This window comes from Gambusia affinis, linkage group LG05 (genome assembly GCF_019740435.1).
Source record: "Gambusia affinis linkage group LG05, SWU_Gaff_1.0, whole genome shotgun sequence".
Classification (NCBI taxonomy): Eukaryota; Metazoa; Chordata; class Actinopteri; order Cyprinodontiformes; family Poeciliidae; genus Gambusia; species Gambusia affinis.
The window spans coordinates 21,529,414-21,557,326 of record NC_057872.1 but is presented as its reverse complement, the minus strand read 5'-3'; the positions used below and the strand labels follow the sequence as shown (position 1 = coordinate 21,557,326).

At 35.9% G+C, this 27,913-nt stretch overlaps 4 protein-coding genes across 6 annotated transcripts; 2 read left to right on the top strand and 2 right to left on the bottom strand.

Annotated features, from left to right (window-relative positions):
- Window positions 1-817: 817 nt before the first annotated feature.
- On the top strand, window positions 818-7,742 carry tnfaip8l2b (tumor necrosis factor, alpha-induced protein 8-like 2b). Its single transcript, XM_044116564.1, has 3 exons — window positions 818-1,280; window positions 4,678-5,001; window positions 6,697-7,742. The coding sequence occupies exons 2-3, from the start codon at window positions 4,684-4,686 to the stop codon at window positions 6,937-6,939; spliced, it is 561 nt and encodes a 186-aa protein (XP_043972499.1). The 5' UTR covers window positions 818-1,280; window positions 4,678-4,683; the 3' UTR covers window positions 6,940-7,742.
- An 864-nt stretch (window positions 7,743-8,606) lies between these two features.
- On the bottom strand, window positions 8,607-10,450 carry lysmd1 (LysM, putative peptidoglycan-binding, domain containing 1). Its single transcript, XM_044116563.1, has 3 exons — window positions 10,271-10,450; window positions 9,374-9,651; window positions 8,607-8,988 (listed from the first exon to the last, which is right to left on the bottom strand). The coding sequence occupies exons 1-3, from the start codon at window positions 10,448-10,450 to the stop codon at window positions 8,805-8,807; spliced, it is 642 nt and encodes a 213-aa protein (XP_043972498.1). The 3' UTR covers window positions 8,607-8,804.
- scnm1 (sodium channel modifier 1) lies at window positions 10,386-14,125 on the top strand. 2 transcript variants are annotated; one of them, XM_044116562.1, is made up of 8 exons: window positions 10,386-10,467; window positions 11,362-11,432; window positions 11,517-11,605; window positions 12,403-12,497; window positions 13,272-13,372; window positions 13,462-13,595; window positions 13,687-13,780; window positions 13,887-14,125. In XM_044116562.1, the coding sequence occupies exons 2-8, from the start codon at window positions 11,419-11,421 to the stop codon at window positions 13,993-13,995; spliced, it is 636 nt and encodes a 211-aa protein (XP_043972497.1). In that variant the 5' UTR covers window positions 10,386-10,467; window positions 11,362-11,418; the 3' UTR covers window positions 13,996-14,125. The 2 variants fall into 2 exon arrangements, with proteins under 2 accessions (XP_043972497.1, XP_043972496.1); XM_044116561.1 differs by lacking the exon at window positions 10,386-10,467 and adding an exon at window positions 11,072-11,201.
- A 1,585-nt stretch (window positions 14,126-15,710) lies between these two features.
- Window positions 15,711-27,062, bottom strand: tmod4 (tropomodulin 4 (muscle)). 2 transcript variants are annotated; one of them, XM_044116560.1, is made up of 10 exons: window positions 26,910-27,062; window positions 22,405-22,566; window positions 21,168-21,324; window positions 20,474-20,593; window positions 17,883-17,975; window positions 17,647-17,777; window positions 17,333-17,440; window positions 16,899-17,042; window positions 16,622-16,766; window positions 15,711-16,097 (listed from the first exon to the last, which is right to left on the bottom strand). In XM_044116560.1, exons 2-10 carry the CDS (start codon window positions 22,504-22,506, stop codon window positions 16,075-16,077), a joined length of 1,023 nt encoding a protein of 340 aa, XP_043972495.1. In that variant the 5' UTR covers window positions 22,507-22,566; window positions 26,910-27,062; the 3' UTR covers window positions 15,711-16,074. The 2 variants fall into 2 exon arrangements, with proteins under 2 accessions (XP_043972495.1, XP_043972494.1); XM_044116559.1 differs by lacking the exon at window positions 26,910-27,062 and adding an exon at window positions 22,696-22,825.
- Between the last annotated feature and the right edge of the window lie 851 nt (window positions 27,063-27,913).

Sequence of the window (27,913 nt, the reverse complement as noted above, 5' to 3'; positions counted from 1 at the left end):
CACACATAGATAAACTCAAATCTAGAAGTGGTGGGATACTTCCTGATTTGATAATGGCTCATTTCACTGGCAGGCTAGCGGACATGTTTGCTATAGCAGCTAAAGGTGACAACTTGTTGTTGTGAAGTCTAGCAGTCTGCTGAATTTAGTTGAATAACATCCTCTATATGTATCTAAATTAGATAAGACTGACAACTTCAAAGAACACCCCATTCATAAGAAAAATTAAACCATAAATTGCATGACTTCATAGGAGCAGTGAATATTGCCTCACTGAGGAAGGGTCGCAGTTTTTAGAAAATATTAAGTTTGTTCCATAGGAAATAGTTTCAGAGTAAAGATAAACTAGATGTAGATATTTGATGTATTGGATGTATATAAAAAATGTATTTTTTTATAATTTCATCTCCAAAAACAACAAAAACTAAAATTCTAACTGTGAAACAAGAGTAAAAATACAGGAATTGCTATAAATGTGTATCATTGTGTAGCTTTTGAATTAAAATAAACAGATGAGAATGGCCAGAATATTATGTATAATTTATAGACTGTTTTATTTTAAATAAAATTAAGTATAAAATCTTTACAAACTGTATCTGGATCCAGCTGTTGAGCCTGGACTGTGCAACCACTTGGAGACAGGCTTATGGCTGTTCATTGTTTTGATTTTACCTTCAAAAAGAGACACATGGGGAGCACCATGGTGCTTTGCAACACTGACAGAAGCTACATTCCACCAAAGGTGTGTACACACAAAAGGGGTTAAGCCGCTCCCCTTTCAATCGACTGCATCACAGGATCATTGGGAAATTCTTTCAGAGCTTTTTCTACTAGTCAGAACAAGCAGAGGCACAACGTCAGCAGAGAGGTCAGACACAGCCATCAAGTGAGAGCGGCAAAGTTTTGGTGAGCAACAGCAGGAGAGACATTCAGGTTTTGAGAGTCTGAATTTGAATTTCAAAGCAAAACAGCAGATAGGCCAGTGAGAAAAAGAGAGGGAGAAACACAGAGAGAGAGAGAGACTCATACACACGCGGAGGGGTGTGTCATAGCAATTTAGTTCCTTAAGGAAGTAAAACTCAACATTATCTTAAGACAGGGTGGTGAGAACTGACAGAAGCGCTGCAGGAGGGCTGTTTTTATGGCTTTTGGTGTTTTTGTTGGTCAAGATGAGGGTACTCTTTTAAATTAACTTGCCTGTGCTGTCAAAGTGATACACAGAGCGGAGGAAGAGAGACATCTGACACACAAGGAGGGAGGGGGACTCAGCAAACACTCAGGTAAGACATTTCTGCTGTGCTCATTTCCTGGTAAAAAATAAATAAATAAAACCAAGCTATCTTTTTACATTCAATAACTTTCAAATCAGTACAGACCCACTGTGTTATTACTGGCAATGAGCAAAGACACTCAGTCAGGGGATGACTGGAAACTGAGCAACTTCTCTCCACTTCCCCATCTTGAGTACAAGTTGAGAGATCTGTTCGCACACAGTCATGCTGCAACAAGTTACACTGACAGGAGCATATGTGGAGCTCACATTTTTGTTTGTACAGGCTGAGAGCGAAATCTCAGGGAAGTGGACTTTGGCAACGTAACTGGCTGGCTTTGATTGTTGAAGGTTATAAGATACTACTAAAGACAGCAACGGGTTTCTGTGTAAAACTGGAACTCAAGTAGAGAACAAATACTCAGCTAACTGCTCTGTTTCGCTTCCCGTTCAGTGCAGATGTGAGGAAGGCTGAAACTGCAACTGCTCGAAAGGTTGTGCAATTTTGAAAGAGATACTGCAATATGCATATTTGAAACATTTCAAAATCCTTTCTTGTCTGCTATCTTCATCTAAGTTTAGCACAACTCTACTATAAAAATAAAAAGATTTTTTAAATTAATTTGTAAAAAAAAAAACATTATGTAGGTGGTTCAACAAAAGATGAAGTTTTATAACAGTTTGAGTGAAAAAAGGAGCTCAAACTAGAAGTCTGTGCAGTGAAGTGATGGCTCATCCAGGCAAAAAGCTCAGCTTTCATGAATGTTTGCTTAGTATCTTCATTATTATTGTTATTATTTCATTGTCCCTGGTTGATGGCAGCAGAACATTTCCTTGTTTACAACATTCACCATTCTAACACAGTGAGAAACTTTCCAAAAATTGCTTCCTTGATTCTGATATGTATTTGACATATCACAAGCTGTGAGGTGCTTTAGGTGGCCACCTTTTCACTTTTAAAGACTTCATTCCTTCATTAGTTCTGGGAGCAGTGATGAATGTTGCTGATAACATTGAAGTTAAACTAAGAAACATTTTTGCTTTCTAAGAAGAAAGTAAAATGGAGTTTGGCTGAATCAAAGAGGCTTCATCTGAGTCTTCTGAGAGTACCTTTTTAGAGACATGAACTTCATGATGCACACAGGTTCATACATGCACTGTAGCTCAATGCTGGAGACATCTGAGGAATGCTAAATATTTACCTCCACTGCTTGCTTTGATGGCCCCACTATTCACTACACTTGCTTTGACTGGCCATGAGGCCCAGCTGCTATAATCCTCACTGACTGTTAGAATAATTCAGAAATACATCAAAACCTTATCTATGTGTGATGGTTCTACCTCTGCTTATTGTGGTTTTCCCTGCAGCACTGCACACTCATCAATCCCAACAGGCATCAAGAAGGGAAACAAACACTTGAACACGTAATGCAGCCACTCCCTGGCGAATGCCAACAAATAGTCTGATAAATCCTCGAAGGCCCTCTTCTTTCCAATTGTACCAACAAATTGCTGCTCAGCAATGTCCATTAGAGAAAGGTGTTTTTTTTTTCTTTGTCACAGTGCTTTACTGTAACACAGGAATATCTTAAACCGCTCAAAACAACCTGAAACATCCTCAACAAAAGAAAAAAAAAAAGTAGAAACAATAAAAACTAAAAAGATGGAGGTTGCAGCATGTGAAAAACTGGTTGATGACCGCTCACTTTACACGTCTCTCAAATCCCTGGAGTCTTTTCAGCAAATAAATGAGATTAAAGCACAGATCTTAAATAGCTATCACAGTGCTCCACTTCCATTATCACTGTTTAGGGAAATTAATCTAATGAATGTTTTTTAATTCTCCACAGGCATCCCAAAGCATTGGAAACAAAGCCAGCTATTAGCAAAATGAATGATTCTGTATGTAAATGAAATCTACTGAGATTATGAATTTTACACAGGTTAGGGATAGCAACTACATGCATGGTTTTGTCAATAAAACACTTAATGTAAGTGGACTGTTTCTTCATTTACTCCTGACCCTTCATAATTATAGCTGGAAAACATCAGGTTTTACAAAACACCATCTAATATACACAAAGAGGGACAAGAGAAATGCAATAAAGCAGCCATCAGTAAGCAATTTAGCTCACAGGTTAAGGGCCACGAGTTGCTGCTAATGCGCAGGATGTTACATTATCAGAATACTTAATGTATGCACCGAACCACAGAACTGAAGTCAACAGCTTAGTACAGTATGCTGTTCTTTCCGTTCTTGCCCTGGCACTGATGCAATGTTAAAACTGCACGCACGGACCTGTCGCAGCTATGCAGCCTCGAAACTACTGTTAAATTCTTGCCCACACAGGCAATAAGTGGGAGTTAGGGGAGAAAAATGTTCTTAAAGATATAAGGAGACTGACTCTAAATTGTGGACACAGTGAACTTTTACACATGTACAACTAAAAACACAAAATTACATCTTTGGATGTTTGTTTAAGATAATGGTATCTCTTTGCAGATTCGGTCTTAAACACATAGGATTACAATGAGATAGAAACTACACTAAACTGACGCATGTTCACAATTAATGAATAAGTTATCTTCAAAGAAACATAAATTTGAACTATTTAAGGTCCTTGAACAGCTTTTATATTCAACATTTTTTAATTGCAGCTGTCTTCAATAAGAAAATCAGATAGATATCTCAGTTTGTTACTTTAAGTTTGTTTTTGCTTTTTTAATTATGATTAAACAAATTGTTTTAAATAAATAGTTTCACCTAGGTGATGTTGAAACGGATAAAAAACTGATTTTGCAGTTCTGTCAGGATGTGTTGTGTTCATGCTGATGGTTTCCTTGGGGGGATCGCCATGTTGGATGCTAGGTGAGGTTAAAACCTCTGTGGAAAATTAATAGTCTCTGCTAATTCTCTTGATGGTATCTTTCCCTTTTGTTGTCATGAGTGCACAATGCATACACAAATATACAGAACTTTTAAATGTTTCTATTCTAACAAAGTAAACATATTAATGTGGTAGAGAAATGTAGATGTGTTGCATAGCAAAATACTTTGGGTTTTAGTTTTAAATCTAGATAACCCTAACCCAAACCCTTTACTGACTATAACTCCATCTTTTATTAAAATAATTTTATGTTTATTCCAGCAAAATTGTTGACAATGTTATTTCATTGGTAGACTTTCCAAGGTGCGGTTAGAGGTGTTTATAGAAAGTGAAAACAATAGATTGACATACGCAACCTCTTCCAAAACCTAGAAACTGTAATTTATTTCTGCAACTTGATTTTAAAGCATTGTATCAGTAAGCTGAAATGTTCTCAAGCAGAGCAGTCAATGACATTGTTGATATTTAATGCAATAAACAAATGAGTAAAATGCTTTTTCATTTTCTCTGATAATTCAGGCAACCATGGAGGCATTCAACTCCAAGGATATGGCCATGAAGGCACAGAAGAAGATCCTCAGCAGCATGGCCAACAAAAGCACCGTCCAAAGATTTATTGACGATACCACTAGTGAAATACTGGATGAGCTTTACCGGGTTTCCAAGGAGTACACAGGAAATAAAGGAGCAGCTCAGAAAGTCATTAAAAACCTGATCAAGATCGCTGTCAAGATTGGTGTGTTGTTTAGAAACAACTGTTTCAGTGAGGAGGAACTAAAACTAGCCCAGGATTTTAAGAAGAAGTTCCATACAGGAGCCATGACAGCCATCAGCTTCTATGAGGTAAACCTCCAGATACTAACATTACTAACTTTAGAGATCCAGCTCATGGAAATACCCGATTTTGTTCCTAACTGATTACAATAAAGGATTTATATATACCAAATACTTCAAATATGTTAGCAAGAAGCAAACATCGAGCATACACTTCTTGCTTGATGTCGTGGTAAAAAGCATAATTAACAAGACTCAAACCTGCTTTATCCATAAACTGTTTTGAGAACATCAAGCAGGTTGAAAGAATTTGAGAATACTAATTTCAGTGAGTTGTTCTCAATGCACTTGCTACCCCAAGACAAGAAAATAACAGAATTTAAATTACATTTTGAATGACTTTTTCTCATTACCATAAAATATTAAGGGCATTTGAGTCTAAGAATGTTTTATACAATTAATGTTTCATTGCTATTTGTACTGTTGCTCTCAAAAATCTACACAACATTGTAAAAATGTCAGACTTTTGTGATGTATGCAAATAGTCTACACATAAAATGACACATATAATGTATAATTCAACTAAAAACAGACATGTTAAAAAATACAAAAATGTACTCATAATCTGCCAACATAAACCAAAAGTAATCTGTTTGATTCAATTTCTGCACCTAATTTTGTTTGGTTTACAACTCACATCAACTATATGACGTCTGTTTAAGTTTAAATTTTAACTACCGTATTGTAGTAGGATTTTACTGACATTTTCTAACGTGTTATATTTTCTGAAGCCATTATTTGTAGACATTAATTTACAATCACTTTGTAAAAAGGGTATCAATAAAGTGAAATGTACAAAAAATTCAACAGAGAAGATCAGAGAAGATGGTCCTCAGTAAATCATGGGACAACACTGACTTTACAGAAGCCCAATATTTCACAAATTTTAATAAAAACAACACAGACCAAGGGAAACATGATTAAGGAGGCTACTAAATGTCAACACCACCACTGACAGACCTGCATAAATTTCTGTCAAGTGCTACCTGTGTTCTTTAATTCCAAACAAATAATTTATACCAGACGAAAGTCTGTTCAAGCTGTGGCAGAATGTGCACTAGAATTATGCGATAATGAAACACAATTTGAACTTTGGGCCGTAATTCCAAGAGAAAGGTTTGACACAAAAGCAATACAGACACCAGTATCATCATTGTCTGGGGTTACTTTTCCTCAGATGGAATTACATTTTTTGACACAAAATTCTGCAGGAATCTGTGAAAAAGATGAACATTTTATTTTTTCAGGATCATAGTGATAGCAGACTACAGAATGGTGTCATGTGAGAAATACTGAAGTTTTAGAAGAAACTGAAAATATGTGAATAGACAGTCTGTTACGTTTGTAGAACTTCTGCCAGAGTGGGAAAATATTAAGTCCAGATGTGAAATGCTAAAAAAATCAAAAGGTTAACTTAGTATTAAAGGTTGTCCTTCTAAGAGTGATTTGTTTTTTGCTTGAACCGCACATGATAAATGTTCTACTACATGTGTAAAAAAACTTGAAATTACTCATAGTTTCACTTTAAATAAAACAAAAGCTTTGCACTTAAACTTTCTAAAGACATGTGTATACTTTTGAGAACAACCATATATGATCCTAATTTTTAATTGAACTTCAAATTTGAAGTTAGACTGTTAGAAAGATTTCACTTTTTGTGCATAAGAGTTACTTCTCTAACAATATATCTGTTGACTGATGCAGGTGGACTTTACCTTTGATAAGACTGTGATGTCGGACAACCTGACAGAGTGTAAGAATCTTCTGCTGAAGCTTGTCAACTCCCATCTCACCTCGAAATCTCATGATCGCATCAGCCATGTCTTCAACCATTACTCTGACCCTCAGCTCCTGACCAAACTATATGAGCCAAGCGGACCCTTCAGACCCCACCTCACTAAAATCTGTTTAGGACTCAACAAGCTGATAGAGGATGGGACGATATGACGTGTGAGGAACATGCTTGCATCACACAATGGGAGATAAACAGGAAACACACACTTAAGACTCTGGACTGGTGGACAAAATTTCTCTTTTGCTGAGTTGCTGAGGAAAGGCAACTTAATGCATCTGGTTTGAAAACAAATCTGGGTCCCCTTAGCTTTTAGAGAACATATCTGATGAAGTCAAAAGTCAGGAAAATAATATCTCAATTGTACAATGTAGAGGGGGCACACACATCCTGTGTAAGAAAAGTATCTAAAAAATTGCTTGAAAGTCAACAGATTTAAACTGTTATCAGTGGTCCAAAATGTTGTTGTTTTATATTTGAGACTGTATTTTTTTTTCTTTTACTGAGACCAAAGGGCTGTGTACAATTGTGTAAGAAAAATCAAACAGCAGCTGAAGAGTCTTACCAAAATGGACAACGATGCCACTGTGCTGCAACACCACCATCTGGTGGTTAACCTGTGATTCTACAGAAACAGTGTACTGCTTACTGAAATATGGAGATAGACATACAAGTAATAAAAAAAGGGAAATAACCACATAACAATTACAGGAACAATTATTCTTATCGCTGCCATTGACTGCACAAACATTTGATAAAATTGGAAAATTGACAATGGGAAAGTATTCACACCTACTGACCTTTTTCACCTTATATCATGTTAAAGCAACAATCTTTGGTATATTGTTTTGAAGTCTTTGGTTATTGACACACAAAGTTGTACTCAGTGATTAAGTGAATAATTTGGTTTCAAAATGTTTCAACAAATAAAAAGTATGGCATACATTTGTATGCAGGACACCTGACTCAATGCTTTTTATAAACATTTTTTGCTGCAAAAAAAATATATTTTTTCCTTCCACAGCATTTCTGTATAGCTAGCTCCCACTTCCCAACAACTCCGATTTACGTCCGAGAATCGGACGTAAATCCGATTCTCTGATTTACCCCTTACCAGATGGTCAGGTAAGGGGTATTGCAATATCTCTGTAGGTTTGCCTTTGTGTCATATTATTTTAATTTTTAATTGATATTTTGAAGAGTGGCCAGTGAGATATGCAAACTCTGTGATATTGTTTTACTGCCAAATCCTTATTGAAAGCTTGTGAACAACTTTGTGTTTGCCTATAACCTCAAATGATAAAAAAAAAAAAAATGACGTTTGCATTTGAAACATGCTAAAAAAAGTGAGAAAGTTCAAGATGTATTTATACTTTTGTAAGGAACTGTCTCTTCTGCCTATGTGAAGTTTTTCATTTTGGTAATAGGGTAAAATTTCACAGAACCAAAACTGTAAATGTTCCAGCAATGCAACAAATATTAATAAACAAATATTAGTTTATTAATCGCTGAATCACATAAAATAACAAAATGAAACACAAAGTCCTGGCAAATAATAAAAGATGCTGTTAAAAATATCCTAAAAACATATTTCCGTGATTTGTCTCTTTTGTGTTAGCAGCATACATTTCAACCTGTTTATGCTCTTATTACTACAGTGAATGAGTATTTGCATTCCCTGGATAAATGATGAGGAGTAGAAAATGCTGCGTTTCCATATGCAGACATATGACTGAAGCATCATGTGACAACATCCTCATGTCCCTATTCTCTGTAGGAACAAGCCAAACAGTTACAGACAAAAAAGACTTTTCATACAAACTGTAGGTTCCCACAAATAAATATGTGCAATTTTTACTGCATTTCTACAACAAATTTTACTTATTGACTAAGTAAAAAGGTTTTTAAACTTTACACAGGAGTAATATTAGTAGAGATTTTTTGCCTTTCTGCAAATGTCTTGACCTGCAGTCAAGACATTTGTTTATTAATCATCAGAAAGACATTAAACAAAATTATGTCACAGTTCAAAGATCTCATCTTCCCTTTCTTTCAGCTTCTTGGTAAGCTTAGTGGTGGTGAGGGGGACTGCCCCAAGTTGGACTTGTTGTTGAAATCTTGATGATGAAATAACACTTTGTGACCTTGTTAACGGACGCCGGTCTGAAGTTGTGCTTGAGCAAGCTGCTTCTAGGGCTGCAACACTGTAAAAAAAAAAAGATAAAAAAGAAATAGATGAAAGGAAAAGCTGAAATGAATCAATAACATTTACTTTGAGAAAGACTTTAGAAATATTCTCAAAGTCTAACTTGTTTAAAGTATCTGGTAATGTATATCACCAGATACCACACACACATGCAGTCATTACAACATCATCTTAGCCAACAACATAATTAACATCTGCTAATTTATGGTTAATGTAAATGTGCAGCTGCAAAGTTCAATATTGACAAAAATAAGTGGTAGTTCTATGGTATGTGAATGGAAATGTGCCTTTTTGATGAGATTGTCATTAAAATAGAATTTGTTTTCAGTAAATGGTGACACCTTAAAACAGTTATGGTATAAAGACGTGGCAACCAAAAGTACCGTTTCTCTGCATCTTTGCATCCTCTGGCTGCAGCCTCCTTTGACTGGCTGATCAAGTTATCCAGTCTTTTCAAAAAATCTCCAGGAGTAAGGTCTGATGCAGGTTTTCTACAATCCTCTGTATCACAGTTTGTCTGTCCTTCTTTATGGTCTTCCTCAGACGAATCTACCCCATTGCTGTGGTCATTCAAGTCTGACAGGACTGGGATTGACAAGGATTTCTTCAGGAATATTGAGTCGTTGGTGTACAGTCTGTTTGCTCTTTTGATTAGCTCAACCTGGAAAATATATTTTCTTTGTCAGGCTTAAAGATATTTATCACATTTAATTAAAGCTTATAGGTGCATCTCAATAGATTAGAATATTAATTTATTTCAGTAATTCAGTTCAAACTGTGAAATTGACATAATTATGTTTACATATAAATAAAATATGTCAAATGTTTATGTTCAATCATTCAAATTAAAAAAATTTAAAAATCATTTTCTCAGAAAAAATAATGCACTTAAGCCCAGTTTTGTTTTTTGTTTTGTTTTTTAACAAAAGCTTTCAGTTTATTAGCATTATTGGGTCTCTGTTTTACTCCATATATTCTAAGTAATGTTTAAGTCAGTTTGAGTTTGCTGGAGAATCGGTAATTCTATGTCTATTAAAAAAAACTATTACTCTTGACAGGGTAGACAGGTTCAAAACCATGCTAGAACACGTAATCAACACACCCATGAAGTTTGTTTGCATTTTAGGAAAACATAACTTTACAATGGTATTTTGTTAGGTAATGAAATGCACCTGTACAGGTTTCTAAAGTGCTGGGTGGTGCATTGTGTTTTCCATAATACAGAAGGCAGACAGTCATTTCAACGTTTCATTCATGTTTTAACAGTACATAATACTTACAGTCACGCCATACTTTAAAGCCAGACCCTGAAGTGTCTCCCCTGGTTTAACTGTGTGTTCAATGACTTTCTGGCGAACCGGAGAAAGCGAGGAGCGAGTTAAACTGCCATAAGATCTTGTTCTGCTTCCGCGAAGCAGGCCGCCTCCCCCGGACGGTAACGACGCTCGCTCCCCGGACATATTCCAGAAACATTTGGGTTGGTAGCAGTCAGAATGGCGGTAGAATACAGTTCCCAGTGAACTTTACATTTGGTAATCTCATAAGAGGGTGGGTTTCTTTCAACTAGAACGTATGCTTAAATGTTAAACTGGCAGTTTAATAAACCAGGCAAGCTAAATTGTCAACTTAATCTACGTTAAACCCTGTTACAGTATCAAAGAACAAAAGTTGTTAAATCTAGCTAGCAACCATATATCCTTTCTATTAAAACATTAGTTAAATACAAACCTTACCTGCCTATATAACATTTGAAAAGTTGCTCTGAACCCGTAAGAAATAATATTTTTCTATTTCACACACGCAGCAGCTATGTGTTGCCATGGCTGCCGTGTTGAGTGATTGGTCACACGATTCGTCACAAACGCTGCATTCAATTCAGTTGGAATAAGTCTCTATGTTTTGAGATCGTATACGGATTGATTAAAAATAACCACACATCTAATATTAACAGTTAAAGCAGGTACTAAATAATATTTGAGCTTCTGTTTCTTAACTGTCTGTTGGAATTTATTATAGTAATGTTTTGTAAATAAACGTTATTCAAATGTTAGAAATATTTTTTCCATTTGACAGTTTTTTACGAACGCATCACGGCTATCGGAAGTAGCTTATTAGCTAATCTGTTTTGAAACCTGTTTTTAGATTACTGCTCTATTTATAATGTCGTTTAAAAGAGAAGGAGATGATAAAAGTCAGCTCAATATTCTGAAGGTAACAGCTCATTTAACACAATTTTCCTTGTGGTAAGAATATAATGCAACTGACGTTAAATGTTAAAGTTAGCATCCTTTTACTAACCACAGTGCATCGGGTGTATGACGAGCAGTTTAAAATATTTGTTGATATACAAATTTATTAAAACGTTTTCCAGAAACGTCGCGTGGCAGACCTTTTGTCTAATTTTATTCCGGAAGATGAAGCGGCTCTTATGAAAAATGGGAGGTAAGTTATGCCTTAAAACGCGTTTGTAACTGAAATCTAGTGACTTTAATTCGGTACAATGACAGCTGTCTGTTTGATTTCTAGATACACTTGTCTTGTATGCTCCTACCGTCCCGTGTTTGATACGGTGGACGTGCTGACAGTCCACAGAAAAGGAAAGAAGCATCTAGAAGGTGAGGATTCCCAAACAAAAATTCACTTTAGGGAGCAATGATGTCATTCCTTTTCAATAACAGGTTTGAGAATTTTTTTTAATTATTAGCATGTTAACTTGCCAAGGTTTTATGCTGTGGGATAATAAAAAATTTGATAAATTTCATAAAGTTTTTAATTCCCATCATACAAAACCTTAGCACAATAAAATTGTGCAACATCTTGTATGGTTATCTTGTAAAAAGAACATTTGCAGGCCTTCTTTTATATAAATGGTCCTATTGGTACTTTACATGAGCCAGCCATCAAGAAATGGATTCCTTTGACACCTAGAAATTTTGTCCATAAATGTCATAAACAGAGTCAGAATCAAGCTCTCACCAGGAACAAGTCCAACTTTAAAGGAACATTATGATTAAACAAACATTTAACTTCTTCCTACCCCATTTTGAGCATGATATGTTAACTGAAACAAAAAATCTGTATTTTATCTTCTTTCTTATGCACTTCTTGTTACTGTGCACTATTTTATTTTTATATTTGTATCATGTTCGAATAAATTTCATTTCAAATAAAAAAAAAAAACTCTATTACATTATTGATAAATGAAAAATACCTTCATGTGGTATTTTGACAGTCAATGATGGTTAAGATAAATTTCAACTCATTTAATCAGAAAACAGTTTATTAAAGCTAGTCTTAATGAATTTTTTATTTTAGTTATACCGATATGATGAATAGTAAATGTCAACGTTCTTGTAATTTATTATATTGATTTTTTTAGAAAGCTGCATTCTTTTTCCTGGTGCATTTTCAGGTTTGAGAGCGTTCTACGGCAAGAAAGCAAAGCTGAAGAATGAAATATCAAAAAGACAACATGAAAACTACATCCAGTCTGAAGAAAGACAACAGGTTGGGGGTTTTCTCCATGTTCATTCTGTTTTTTTGTTGCCCACTAAGCCATAACATTTTAACACTGTTTGGGTCCTCCTTTAACAGTCAGAGCCTCGTGGGGTCCCTGGTTACCTTCGGTTAATGATTCTTGTGAATGCACTTTAACAGTTTGTGGAGGATAAATAATCTGCCTGAATGCAACAATTTAAGTTCTCCAAAAAGAATAGAGCTCTAAAACTTATCTTTGAAACTTTGACATTTTTATAGCATTTTTCTCAGTTTCACATGCTATTGTTTTTGCATCACAAGCATACCTACCATTGCTAAAAAAACAACAACATGCAACTATAAATTGTGTCACATTGATAAAATAATCATAAGAATATACAAAGCTTTTTATTTATGTCATTTACTCCAGGCTCAGCAGTGAAACTCCAGGGAATTAGTTTTGAATATAATTACTGCAGTACATATGAAGATGTGTGGGAAATCTGTAGACAGTAGTCAAGTTTACCAGAGGGCAAATGAGTCATCATCAAAAACAACATGAGCTCAACAAGCTGTCCTTGACTAACACTTTTAAATCATGTTGTTTTGTGTGAAATGTGCTGCATGGTGTCTCTGGGAATGTCTTCTGTCTCTGACAAATTGAACCCTGCCATAGATTTTAAAGCAGTTTGGTGCCTGAATGTTGCATGCTGGCAGATTATTTACCAGAATGGTTGCTTCAGTGGACTCAGAGCAGCATTTGAGAGAGAATGTAATTTAATAAGAGTTTTGTTGTGCTTTCAGGAACCCTCCAGTTCAGCCCCTTTACTGGCACAAACACGGAAGCTCACCCATCATGCTTTACTAAAGACTGTCCCCTATAACAGCTGCCACAGAAAAACCAGGTGTGTCTGTGTGATGTGCATTCCCCTTTTATTTTATTCACACAATGAACAGCTCAATTTAAATTATAGCTTCTGTCATTCTTTCCAAGTACAAAACCTGAAAGAAGACCTATGAGTACTGCCTCAGGTGCCACTGGAAACCTACACAGCAAATCTCCATCTGCATCCTGTAAAACTGAAGTTTCAGAAATATCAGCAAGCAACAATGATGACTCTAACGCAGGTAAAGTCTCTCACTGGAAATTAATGTGCTAATTTTGTTTCATTTCTGAAGTTCTAAAATTTTTTTGATGATGAATCCTCATCAACATTAGTCAAAACAGAAGACCTGGCTGCATTAACACAAGCTGCAGAACCTCTAACAGCACAGAGGAGAAGGGAAATGGAACACTATCTCAAACTGAAAAGGTGAAAAATATTTTTTTATTATTTCCTCTTATTGTTGGAACCGAAGCAAAGCAGCAAAGTGATTGTAATTTATTTCATTATGTGTTGTTTGCTGTTTTTTTAAAAGTGATGGGTGGGTGCAAGATCGTAACGGCCAGTGGGTCAAAGATGAGAATGTGGAGTTTGACTCAGATGACGAAGAACCTGCACCTTTTGTTCCCTTATCTACAAGCTAGTGTCACAACAAAGAGCTGTGGGATGCCTCTTATTGTACCACAGTGGTAGGCAATTCTGTTTTAAGGAACCAGAACTCCTGTCAGTGAGAACATTGTGAAACTAAATAAACTATTTTTTGGTCTTCCATCAGAGCGTGTTTCTTTTATTTTCTGATTCTTTAACGTCCTTTTTTCACATCCACTGCAGTGGGTTGTTTAAGCAACTATGCTGTCTTTGTTTTCCTTTTGAACCTTTATGACTGCATTGTCTTGCTTGACAAGGTGTTGCAACTCACCAGCACCGCCTGTATGTCAACATACATGTTTTGTGGGCCGAAACCTGCTGAAATGAAATAAAGTCACAAGAAACAGGAAGAAAACACCTTGTGCAAATGTTTGCACAAGGTGCATATTACTCTTATCTACTTTTACTTTGGGTGTTTACAGCAGTATACCATGAATACATTCTAGGCTTCTTCCTAACAGGTATCAAGTCACATTAACTTGACAAGTCCACCCGTGCATTAAGAATGTCAGTTCTGCTTAGTAATAACAGCTGTTCTGTCTCTGAACCTATTTTCATGGTTTAAAAACTACAGAACATGCAGCATTTTTCTGCTTTTGTTAAACTCTGTGGCTTTCCAAACACACAAAAGTTATTTCCACGTCACTTGCTGGAAGTTATTGAATAGTAACCCTATTACTTCTACTAAAATGGCATTCAACAAGCACATGCATAAAGTCAAATGATTGTGAATTGACTTAAAAAATGTCAACTTGCTGGATCCATACAGGAATCAACAATGGATAACTTAAGAGTTTGGGAGCAAAATGATCAAATTTAATTGCTCAAAGAACTTTAAATCTAATTGGTTGTCATATTGTAAGTGGAATCTTTGTGCAAACACTCAGAAAGGTATGCAAAACCATTTTTGTATTTCACCCAGACGTTATCATGTCTGTTATCAAAGTTTGAGATCCAAGCAGTAGACAATTCCTCCATCACACTTTTGATGATTTTCTAAAAGTTAATTCTCTAATACCTAATTATATTGTTTGCATGACTATTAGTTAGTTTGATTCACTGTTCATTTTCTTCCTCAATCATCGTCTCTATTAACTCAAAAATGAACAATTATTAGGATCAGTAAAAACTTTACTTTAATAATTTCCGGAAATACTTTTATAGTTTCCCATGAGGCTCATGCTACTCACAACAATATTGTGTCAAAATCATAACAAGACAGATGTGGTGCCTAGTCTTAATTGTACAAAGAAAAAAAGAGTGTTTAAAGGACATTTAAAAAATATATTTGGCATAAGGATCTGAAGTGGTTGAAATCCTCATAGGTTAGCAGCTGCTTCTGTTTGTAGACGTCTGGGTTCACAAAAGTGCAGCTCTCTTAACGTTGATTCTTATATTTGGAACAAGGTAACTCAAGCTCAGCGAGCTAATTTCTGTTTTGCTTTAGGGTCAAGAAAGGGAGAGCACAGGGTATAAAAATAGCTCTGGTGTTTGGGAAAAGTCATTGGATCAGAGAAGAATTTAAATAATTAATTTGATGTGATTCATTTGTTCTTAAAATTCAGTAATATTTTGAGGTTATATAATTTTGCCATGAAGTGTGCAGAGAATGTGATCCTAAGAAACGTTTTGGGACTCATAAAAAGATCGGCCATTAGTTTACCATATGTGCAACTGTATGTAGAAGAAACAAAATTAAACTTGCCAGAGATGTAGAAAAAAATAGTCCAATAGATATTTTTATTGAAAATATTTACAGTTTCCCTCCCCACAAAAGATTTAGCACCACAAAAGTGAAAAAGTTTCCATGAATCAAATAATTTTTTGTGATGATGATGTTGGTGATGAACAAATTAAATCACAAAAAAAGACACAGCACATTTGATCACATCATTTTATAATGAATTCAGCAGTAAATGAAATGAAATGGTTAAGCATGGAGGTTAGACATGGTTCAGATTAATTTGGGATGATTCGTTCATCTTTGTCACACCCCATTTAGAGAAAGATGGCACATCGCTGTCGCCAGAGGCCTTTTGAGGCTCTGAAGGGCTTAAGTGCTTCTCCTGTTTGCTTCATCTCAGTCTCTGTTGGCGAACTGTAAAGAAAAGAGATCTTACAGTCACCTTCTCACTCTGTTGTGGTTGCTCCAAAAAAAGTGATTTTCTTTTCGAAATGGCAAATGCAGTTCTGATAGACTCCAATCAAAATCATTATTTCTATCATCGATTTTGTCTAACATTCATTAATTTGAATTCATTTCCCAGAATGAAATGAATATACAACAAGCAATATGGGAAGTTTTTGTTAGTTCTTCTTTTCTTTTATTTTTTTTTTACATTTGCATAGCAGGAAGGTCATATAAAAGCTGAAATAAATACAAACATTTGCAAATGTCCCCTTACAAGTTCCATAACAACAAAAACTGGATTCTCTCTAGGTGGTTATTTGATCACTCCTATCATCAGAATTGCTACAGTTTTAGTAATTAGATTTTCTGGTATAGATGTGTATGTAAGCCACTTTCAAATGTTCCTGTTTGCCTGGTGTTGATCTATTTTTGATTATCAAAGCACAACCTTATCAATTCATGTTGTTCTAAGCAGACTGGGAGGTACTCACTCATGTCATTGTTTCTTGTAATGGCCATGGCGGCTCTAGCGCGGGGACCCTGCTGGTTGAAATGATAGCCGAACTTAAGAATGCTGGAGTTGTTTTCCAACATGGAGGCAATCTCCATCTCGACTGTGTCTCCCAGCTTCTGCCTCTGCATTAAAGAACGGGAATGGATTCATCTCTTGTTCTTTTGCAGTTTTTTTTTTTTTTTTTTTTTTTTTACTGATACTGTTTAGCCTAACGAAATGCATTGCTTGAATAAATGGTCACATCTGTTTCTTACCTGGTTGTCAATCTTGAGCTCCACCAGTGTGGCATTGTTAGCCATGGCTTTAATGATGGCCATCATGCCATCTGAAGTAATAAAATTGGACTCAATGTTAAGACTCTGCAAGCTGGTGTTCTCCTGTAGCATCTCAGCACATGCCTGGAAACAACAGCACACAAAACAACACATAATATGATCACATGTTCTATGTTTTCATTATCTCTTTTGTTTAACAGATAAAAACCTTACAACACTTAAAGGATGCTGATTTTTAAATAGTTTGGAGAAATATTTCAATTTTATTTATTTGCGCAGAACTGCTTAAAGTACATATCCTACTAAGAAATATATCTAATTTGTAAAAAATAATTGAAGTCATAACATCAAAATCTTAAACTTTTTTTTTTTTTTTTTGCTGTTATTGTTAATGAAAACACCAATGCACTCACGTAAGCCACAGGGTCATTGCTACGAGTTGCAGCAATGCTTAGAACCTCTACATGGGAGTTCTCCTTCATTGCGTCAAAGACCTCCTTTAGTGTTGGAATGGGAATGTCCTACAGGTCAAAAGGTTAAATCAGTAGTCTTTATTTGAGCCAGCTTCAAATTACTTAAACTATTTAATAGACTGTGTTGTGGCACATGGTGATATGACAAATGTTTGGCAAAAAACTACTCAAAAAAGTTGTTTTTTTGGATGAACCAAAAATGAATTAAGAAGCAGACTTTTGCTATTCTTGCTGTAATGTACACCTGAAACTACCTTGATGTTGTTCAGGTTGACCTCAGTCAGAGAGCTGTCATTGTTGAGGATTCTCTCGAGGGTCTCCTCCACATTCGTGGGGTTTGGAGGTTCTTCAGGGAAGCTCTTGAATGGATCTGGTTTCACAACACCTGGATGCAACAGGAAGACACAAGTGAGGCTAAAGAGATGCAAAGTGAAATGAATCTTGATTATACAGCACTATTCAACTAATCTGCCTTTCTAGAATGACTCACTGTTGATGCCTTCTGTGTTGGCGATTGTGCCTGTGGTGCCCAGAGCATCGTAGTACTGCTTGTTGCTCATCAGTGTGTACATTCCAAGGATGGCTGCAAGGAGAGGAAAACTATCACTACACAGCTGTGTCATGGTCACTGCTGAGATATAAATATGTTTATATTTAAATCACAGTACATGCCACAGCCTGCTTTACAGTCCATTTTCATTTTAAAATCTGTGCTCCTGCTGTGTCCAAAGATAAGTTTATACAAACTGGTTTGTTGGTAAACCAGATTTTTATTTTCTTCTGTTCTACTTTTGGATTTAAAACCTAAAGACTTCAGGATTCTGTGCATGTCGCAATAAAATGTAAGCTTCTTTGCATGTTTTTCGAAAGAAAAAATATAGTTTTATTTCTACTGAGCTAAGTAGGAACCTGGATGTTGTATCAGAGTTTTGCAAGGATGGATGGATGGAAACTCACATTTGACAGGATTTGTTAAATCATATGCTGAAAGATGAATGACAGTAAAAAAGAAAATTGCAAGCCACATTCATACACAAAAGAAATAAAAGACATAAAAACAATCTGACTGTGATGATGTTTAAAGTGAATATTTCATAGCGAATGTTAGTGTATACTTCTTAGCAAGAAATACAGTATACAGACTTTTTTTTTTTATAAATTTGGCGTTATTTTACACTATTTTATTCTTATTTTTTTGTTTTTATATTTTTGTTTATCTTTATTTGAATATGCTGTAAAGATATTTCTAATCTAAAGATATAAAACAGTTCTCAGAAACATTGGTTCTAAACCTAATCTTTAAGTAGTTTTCAGTTTAATCTGTATTTTTAGATTTTAAAAAGAAATATGAAAAAAAAAAAAAAAACTATTTTGTCATTTTCTCACATGTTTTGCTTTGGAATCAAAGGCTCAGTTTTCCCAGTGAGTTTGTGTTTGTGAAATAAACACAAGCTTCTTTAGAGAAGTTTGACCTACTTTTGTAGCTGGTAACAATAATTGCTGAGGCTATTAAATCCTCTAAACAACATCCAAACTGTAATCATTAGGTGAGAAGTGCCATATTTACGCAGATATGCAGTTAAAAACATGCAAGATGTAGTACCACAATTTCAATAATAAGTTATTGTTTATATTTGACATTTATATTCATTGTGAATAAGGACTTTATAAATAAGCTGAAATCAATTGAGTCATGTACTTGGCAGCGATTTGCAAGTTTGCAGCGAATATAACAACATATACAACAAATGAATCTAGTACAGAAAGAGAAAAGTATTTTTAAAAAAACTTTTATTTTTAAAACATAGTATTTTCCTTCATTTACTCAAAGGTGAAGATACAGTATCTTTACCTCACCATGCTATTACAGTTTAGTGGCCTGCAGCCAGGCTGTTCTTCTTTTTTTTTTTTTTTTTTTTTTGCTTGGTCTTGTAAACTGCCAGCACCTATCTTAGTGTTGAGGGAAACAATTTGACAGCACCGACCTCCCCAGCAGAGACCAGCCTCCTGACCCATGAGAACCATGTGGGTCACAGCAGCCTTGAGAGCAAAACAACAAGAACAGCTGCTAGTTAAGGGGGCAGGGATTTCTGGGAGCGAGGTAGAGGTGTTTCTGGCCATTAACACCTGGTCACTAAAATATTTAAACTTAGATTAAATGTGTTTGTCAAAATCAGGACTAAATTTTATATCCAACTTTTCTGCTTAACCTGCCTGGTGATTTCTGAGCTCAGATTGGATGTTTTATAATTTTTTTAATATGTTTGCCCACACAAAGCCTGACAGGGGCTAACTGAGATTTAATCCTGATCTGGATGCTGTCCAGGGTCAAACACGCTGTTGCTGGACAAACACACTCCCTCGTTCTGCTTTTCCAGATGCCTGCTCGTCTGACCGGACTGTCAGGAGAGTGTGACTGCTTGTTCGGCCTGCTTTGTCACTCTCAATGAAATTGACTCTCTTAATGATTCAGTTTCATCCACTGCAGACAAACCCAACTTCTCCAATTAGCAATCTAATATTTTACTCTGAAGCAGCGAACCACTTTCTCTGTTCTGGATCCTAACGGAAGTTTTAAGGACTGACTTTCCTTCTTATGTGAAACATGGAAAACTGTGGCTTTATCACTCAACACAGAGTCTGCTTTTATTTATTTTAGTGTTTGCTGAGCTCGGGGAATTGGAGCTTGCTGCGTTTCTGGCAGCGCCTGTTAACTAAGGAAAACTTTGCTATCTTAGTGTTGAGGGAAACAATTTGAAGCCAACAGCAGAGACAACAGCCCTGCATGATTGAACTATGTGGGTCACAGCAGCCGTTGTGAAAACAACAAGATCACACTATTCATTGTGGGCCATTATTATGGGTTAGATAGCAGCTGTTGGTAGGAAACTGAATGGGGAAAGACAACATATGGCAGAGCGAAATAAACTTTCTTTTTTTTTTTTCTTGCTGCAAAACAGCATCTTAAATGATAACCTATAAAACCATTTATGATCTTAGGTTCAAACAGTTTTCAGTCAAAGGAACATATTTAGTTAATGTTGTTTTTGTGTTTGATCAGCACTGTGAAGGTTTCCTAACCTGCAATGTCGCACATCTCTGCATCTGTGGCGTTTTTCAAAGCTTCTTCCAGCTCTGGCTCCAGGATCACCTGCTCATGCAAGGGAATCTCCTTTGGCTTCTTGGGCACAAATTTCTTTCCTGGAGTACAGACATAAAGAAAGCCAAACAGCATTACTACATTCAAAGCAATCTAATATTTTATGCTTATAATATCAAATGATCTGCAGATTTCTTTCTCTGTTTTGACGGATGATAGGTCTGATAAAAAGTGCTTAAGAGCTATAAAGCACTACTTTCTCATTTTTCTTATGTGAATAAATTTACACAACAGCACCTGGCAATACAAAAGTACTTATTGCATTCCTAGTTTCTATTTAATAAATCTAATAAACTTCATCTGAAACACCTTCTTGCAGATCTTTTAGGTCTAAACATGCTGGACTGCAGCTGCTTAATGAATGTGGCCTCAAAAGTCAGTCAGCTGCAAAATCCCACACAGATCTGAAACCAAGAGCACTGAACTTTAGAGCAGCGGTGCATCACAGACTGCAACACTGTAGAGCTGATGGAAAGAGCAGGAAAAAGCCTTTTGAAATGCACAAAATAAAGTCGAGGAACTCCTTTAGTACTGTTTTGTTTTCCAAAATGCAGATCTAAATGACACAAATTGCATTTTAATTTCAAAGAGTTCAGAGAAACTGCTTTCTCTGACCTTTCTTTTTCCCAGTGAAGGGCACCAGGTCCTCCCTGTCGGGGTGCTCCAGAGCCTGCTTCTCCAGGTGCTGCAGCAGGGCTTCACGGTCAAATGGCCCCGTCGGGCTCTTCTTGGTCTGGTCTCGCTGCCGCATGCCAGCCGGGAGCATGGCATTCTGGGAGAACACAAGATCAAAACAAAGCAATGTCCAAATGAAATGTCTCAAAGATTCAGGAATATGTTCTTAGAAGCCCCCAGAGGTTTGCTAAAGAACATTAGTGAATAATCAGAATCATGAACAACAAATAACACAGCAGGCAGAAAGAACATAGTGGAGAATGTTTATGCCATTTGCTAAAAGTTATGTAGCTGCTGCAGCAGACATGTTGACAATTTGGATCTCATGAGATTCCTAGGTGAAAAGAGCTTTATGGAGGTAAACACTGTTCATAACCCTGAAATACCACCATCCCATTCATAAAACCATAGTGATAGCAGGGATATTTTTATTTCTGGTACCTTTTTGTCTAACATAAAAACCCAGAGCACACATTAACATTTGTTAAAATGTGAAATGGATGTAATCTGTAAGATGTGTGAGATGTGACATGTACTGGAAAATCTGAATAAAAAAGTAAAAAAAAAAAAAAGAAAAAATGTGAAATGCTTCAAAGGGAATGAACACACTAGCAAGGTGCATCAAAAGTGAAACAATGCCGTGACGCTAGGCATCATTTCAATCTTTGTGATGGTGCAAAGAAATATTTTACATAAAATCAAGAAAAATTATGGCCAACCCTGATCATCCTCTTCATGAGGCTGTCATAGAGTGTCTTCAGTCTGAGGCTTCTTCAAATTTGTTGTAATACAGACTGCTACAACAGACATTTCCTGTCCACATCCTTCACCACCTACAATAACTCTTTAGTTAAATGAGCTTCAACAACATTTACTTTTTTAATTTGAATTTGAATTGAGCTTGCCATAGTATTTTTTTGCATTCAATTCGGATCAAATTAATTTAGCACTGTTTATACAGAGAATATTGAAGCTGGTTTGTGGATTTTGTTGCATGTTGGAGTTATCAGAAGGAAAAATTAAATGATAACGTCAAAATTCAGTAGAACTATGAATCTACTGATGATCCGATTTAAGAAAAACCCACACCAGGTTTGAATAAGACCATTAATCCGCTGTGGCCCAGATGTCAGAGATCAAAGCTGAGCGCTTGGCAGGTTTTACTGTCACTCCATACCTCAGGGTCCATCTCCTGCAGTTCACACTCCAGCTGCTCCAGCTCTTCGGCACTGAGGCCTTTGAGGATGGCATCCTCATCGATGTTCCTTGGGTCCGACATGGCTCACATACACTCACAGTCACGCCTACACACTGCTGCACACCTCTGGATTCGAGGGCACTGCGAGGATAGAAAGGAAACAATTCAATACACTTTCTTGAACTTTTAAGCAAATGCTTACAAATGTTAAATAAAGAAAAAATGAATGCATCTCCAATCGTCAAACCAAACAGTTGAGAGAAGCTTCACCTTAAAACATCTAAAAAGTGATTAACCACAGACTGATGTCCTGGGTAAGTGAAACATATGAGACACTCAGAGCAAGGTCCTTGTAACATTAAACCCTTCCCTCACCACATAGCAACTAAGAATAGCAGAATGTAGAGAGGACTGAAAAGAGCAATCCCTTATATATCATTGACAAACACACACTCATACAGAAGCAGGCCCACCCAAAACATATCTGCTAACACTAACGCCAGATGACTGTCACACCAACAAGAAGCAAAAGATTCATCCTACATAAGAACTTTAAACAAGACAAATTTGAGCAGTATATTTTTTTATTTTTGATCCAGAGATTTTCCCAACTATGACAAAGGAGTAAAATCCTCTCGCTCCACATTACAGAATAAGGTTTATTAAAAAGAAAGGATAATTTGAATAAAATATTAAAAGGAGTACTAATACCAGATAAAGGTAATTTCAGAATGTTTCAATGTTCTACCTCTCATGCTTTCTTCACTCTTTTGTTCTGGTTCATGTCATGTGACAAGTCCAAAAATAAAACTGAATTGAATTTTCTCTACCAGATGAAAAAGGTAAAGTGAAGAACTTCACCATCCATGGGAAATTCAAAATAAAGCAGCTGCTCCTTTGTGTTGACGCCTCCTGGATGTCTCTTTTCCAAAGTTTTCTGAATACATCACCCTTGAAGAGACACCAGTACCGACCCTAAACTCCCTGGAAGCAGCATGTATCTTTGGGAATTGGGATCTCTGCGTTTCCCCCCATTGCCTGTTACTACAGTGACAATTAATGACTAAACAGATAAAACTAAATCAATTTGAATGTAGAATTTTCATACTCCAGAAGAAGTACTCTGTTGTTTGTGTAGTATCACTAGATCAAGTTCAAGGACAAATTACAGCAAAGGATCAGACATACCAAACAATGGATACCAAGAAAAATGAAACGTTCTGCTCGCGTCTCAGGGCTTGGTCATCCTGAAACATTGTTATAACATTACTCTCTCTCTTTCTCAAAGTTACAAAGTTTATTAGAGTTGTACTTTAAGCACATCAGGTTAATCTCTTTTATTGAAATAATGTCTTTAAGTCGTCAGCCAAGCCAAACATAATAAGCTAACGTCCAAAAATGATCTTTTTTGGATTAACAGTTTATGAAGTCATAAACTGATAAATAACAGTCTTTTTTAAGAATAATGTGCAATGTTAAATTCACAATGTCATGAATTACTTTATCTAAAACCAATCAGTGATTTTTTAATGGACGCTAATTTCAGGCCTCCTACACAAGCAAGCATCCAGCAACAGACATAAACATGACGGAATCAGACCGCCTAATAAAACCTGTTAGTTTGTTCCTGTGTGGCTCGCAAGCTCTGCTGGCTTCGCATCACCGCTGAGTGGCTCTAATGCGTTAAGCCAAGGACACAAACTCTGGATCACACCTCAGGTTGAGGAAGATAGAGGAGATTTAAAGGATAAGAAGGAGAGGAGGTGATGCATCTCAGGAGGCAATGTGGAGAACAGCTCAACTGGGATTTACTTTCAGCATGAACAAGTGGTTTTGATTTGTTTTTAAAACGGACAAACTGGCAAAGTCCCTTTTTGTTATGACTGTATCTGACCTTAACGGTCTCCAACATTTTCATCATGATAGAAACAGAATCATGTGTATTTCCAGCCTTGAAAAAAATTTTTCAGCTTTGAAACAATAAATCATGAACTAAAACAGAAATCTGTATTTATAACTGATTATGTCTTTTTATGAATCACCAGCTCATGCACAGAGAAACTTAATAAATATCACTGTCAATAAAGAAAAAGTGATATGTATTTTAATGAACTAGTTTTATTAAGACTGATGTAAATGTTAAGAAAACAAAAAATAGGATCTTGATTGCACCCACAGCTCCTTTGAAAACTTAGTTACAAACATTGTAACTTTGATTTTTGGTTTTATTTTTTATTGTATTTAATTAATTCAGACATGGACAGAAGTTGAATTTATAAACTGTAAACCTGGCTTAGTCTTCTACCTGCATTCAAAATTTTATCATGCTAGCAGGGATTAAACTGCATAAACCAGTATAAACCTTTTTTTTATTTATTTCTTTAACTAAAGAATCTAATAGAAAGTGGCATTACATTTTGCCCCTCGTTTTATTGCATCAGTCCACTTCAGTGGAAACAATTGATGCAATAATAAGCAGTCCCTGTAGAGTTTCTACATGCAACCAAACAATCTGTGAGCCAAACCGTCTGATGGTTGTCACCTGTTCTGTCCATTGGCTGATGACTGTTCATTTTCCAGTCAAAAGTCAAACTCATGCATCTGCAAGTGGCTGCTTTGAGTTGGAACTCAGCTGAATCTGAATCTGTACATTTAACAATTACAGATTTTACATTTAGGAGTAGAAAACTGCACTAAAATTCTTATTAATAAGAAATGTGTGTAAGAACTGCAAATTCAGACTCCTGTGAAAAGGTAAAAAAAAAATTATATTTTTTATAATTAAAGAGCCATACACAAGATGAATCTGAGATGCAGTAAAAAGAAGAATCATCCACTCGAGCATCTTTTAGTTTGATTTTTATTTCTAACCCAGGTTTCTATAAAAATGTATGAAACTTTTAGAGAAAATTAACCCGTTGTGCTCAAATATAGAAAAATTTATACAAATATTTACCTGCAGTGACAGTATTCAAATAAAGAGTCTGAGTTCGAAACCTTTGTTAGGCATGATACTGTTCAAAAACTACTCTTAGTGTTGAACAAGTCAGATGCAGATTATGATTGTTTCCCAGTTTTTATATTGTTATAAGCTGTTTGGTATGAATTAGTTTTCTTGTCTAATTCATTGACAGAAGATCTTTGTCTACTTTTAATAAAAGAAGCCTCATAGCTTCATCCTAGGCAGAACCTAGATGTAATATTAAGATGCTGCTTCTCCTATTTCATTACCTCTCATTCTGCCAAAGAGTGAATTTGTCAGGTAAAGTGTAACTGAGCTCTTAAAAATGTTCAGATATGAATTTTCTGAAGGCAGCTTGTTTATCTACACAAGTAAATCAGGACTCTTTGGCTGTGTGTTGATTCCTCTCAGTATGGGGTTTCAACCTCCAACCATCTTGTGAACTCCTAAAAGCACAATCACAACTTTAGTCACAGCATCTGATTTCTCTGCTTTTGTTTTGTTGTGATTTGATAAAAATGTATGGCAAAGTTTTAAAGTCTAGTATTCAAAGATACTTTGCATCTAAAAAAAATAATATTACATACATTAGGTAATGATGTAGGAGACATTTGTCTCCTGAAAGAAATAAAAATACTTGTAAGTAATTGGAGATGGAGGTTATAATCACAAATCCTCTGAAATGATTAACACATTACTTTTCTATCAATAAACCTTTCAGGTTTTAGTTACCAAACTCTTGTTTTGATTGCCATTTAGATGTTAAATTTACTGTCCAGCTTTTTAAAAGAGCAAAGCCAAGGTCCCTTCAGCAAGCAGACCTTTGTGAAGATCTCTTGCCATGCAAGGGTCGTCTTCTCCACGCCTTACCGTCCGAGTGAAACATTCCGAATCAGACCTCAGATTAATTTTAGCCACACAACTCAGCTACTTTCAGTCGTGTGATTCCTCCCAAGCTTGGGTTGCTACTTAAGAGTGTGTCAGAGTACCATCTGTACCTTGAAGAGCAACTTTTAAAAGTTTTATGTGAGGAAAAAAATCCAAAAGACAATCTGTTCCAGGGAGAGAAATACAGATGTCAGCCATTAATGGAGCTTCACTGGATTTGATGAATAGGCAGAGAACAAACTTTGCCTTCTCTCCTTTAATCTGAGGCTTTCAGAGACAAATCTCCAAATCCTCTACGACAAATTAAAAGCACAGTATTGGGAAACGATTGGATGATTTAACTTCTCCACGTACAATGTAGGCCGCCTCAAGAGTAACCCACTATCCCGGGTTTCACCGCAGCAAAATCCTCTGCACACAAACTGAACTTTATTTAGCTTTAATTTTACATTTAACAGCAAAACAGAAACACAGAAAAACTTCTAAACAACATATTCAACAATTCCTTCAGTTTTACCCAATTCTAGCTGAATCAACCCGAGTCATTCAAACTGAAATAGAAATTAACAACTGTATGGGCCCCATATAACGAAGAAAAAGCAGCAGAAACGGAGGGAAGCAGCCTCCCACCTACCTTCACAGAAGCACAGGGCTGAAGCCCCTCAGCAGGACAGAAGCTGAAGTTAAAGCAGGTTCCCTCTCTGTTTTTCCTCCGCCCCTCCCTTTCTTGTTTCACTCTCTCATGGGTCTGGCTTTATGGTTGCTATGCTGAGACGAGCTTACTAGCAGCACTTTGAGAAGTCAGCATTTTATTATTTTGGCTGTGTGGCAGAGAAGGGAGAGACAGAAACAAGTGGGACCTATTCATCAGCCTTTCAAACAGCATCTGAAGTTGTCCAAGAGGAGGGGAAATAGTGACATCTGGTGGTTTTACTGGGGGGCACACTGGAAAAGAAATGCAACTATACTGGCCTCTAAAAATACTGACATCCTTGGAAAACCTTATGACCGCGAAACAGCAGAGCCTGATAATTAGTGATAGAGACCCGAATATCAATGGTCCAAAACATATACATATGTAGAGATTGTTATTATTATTATTAAATGCAGTCATATTTTTCTTAAATACAACCTTTAATTTTTAAACATGAGTTCCTTGTAAACTGGGACATCCTCTTAGAAGATGGGAGTTGTATGGTCTAATCTTTCTTATTTTTTACAAATTGGTTATTTTGTAAAGTAACAATTTTTGGTTCACTGAAATGAAGCAGCTTACATTTTTATTTTATTGGGTTTTTTTTTCTTAATTTGCCCCTTTGCACTTTGTATTGCCTTGTTGCTGGAAATGTGCTATATATATATATATATAAAAAAATTACCTTTACCTTTTATACCTTTTATAGTAACTCATGTTTGAAGATGTAAATTTTGAATGAATCAATCAAGTTACCTTCACCTGATTAAAAAAAATAAAAAAGTTAACAGGCATACAGATATATTTATTTTACCATGCCTGCATGAAGATGGGCTAAGAAGTCAATATTTTTTCAAGGTTGAAAAAAAATTAAAATAGTTTTGTTATGGGATGATGAAGAAGAATGATTGCAGGACACAAAGTAGTATTTAATTGCCTTGAAT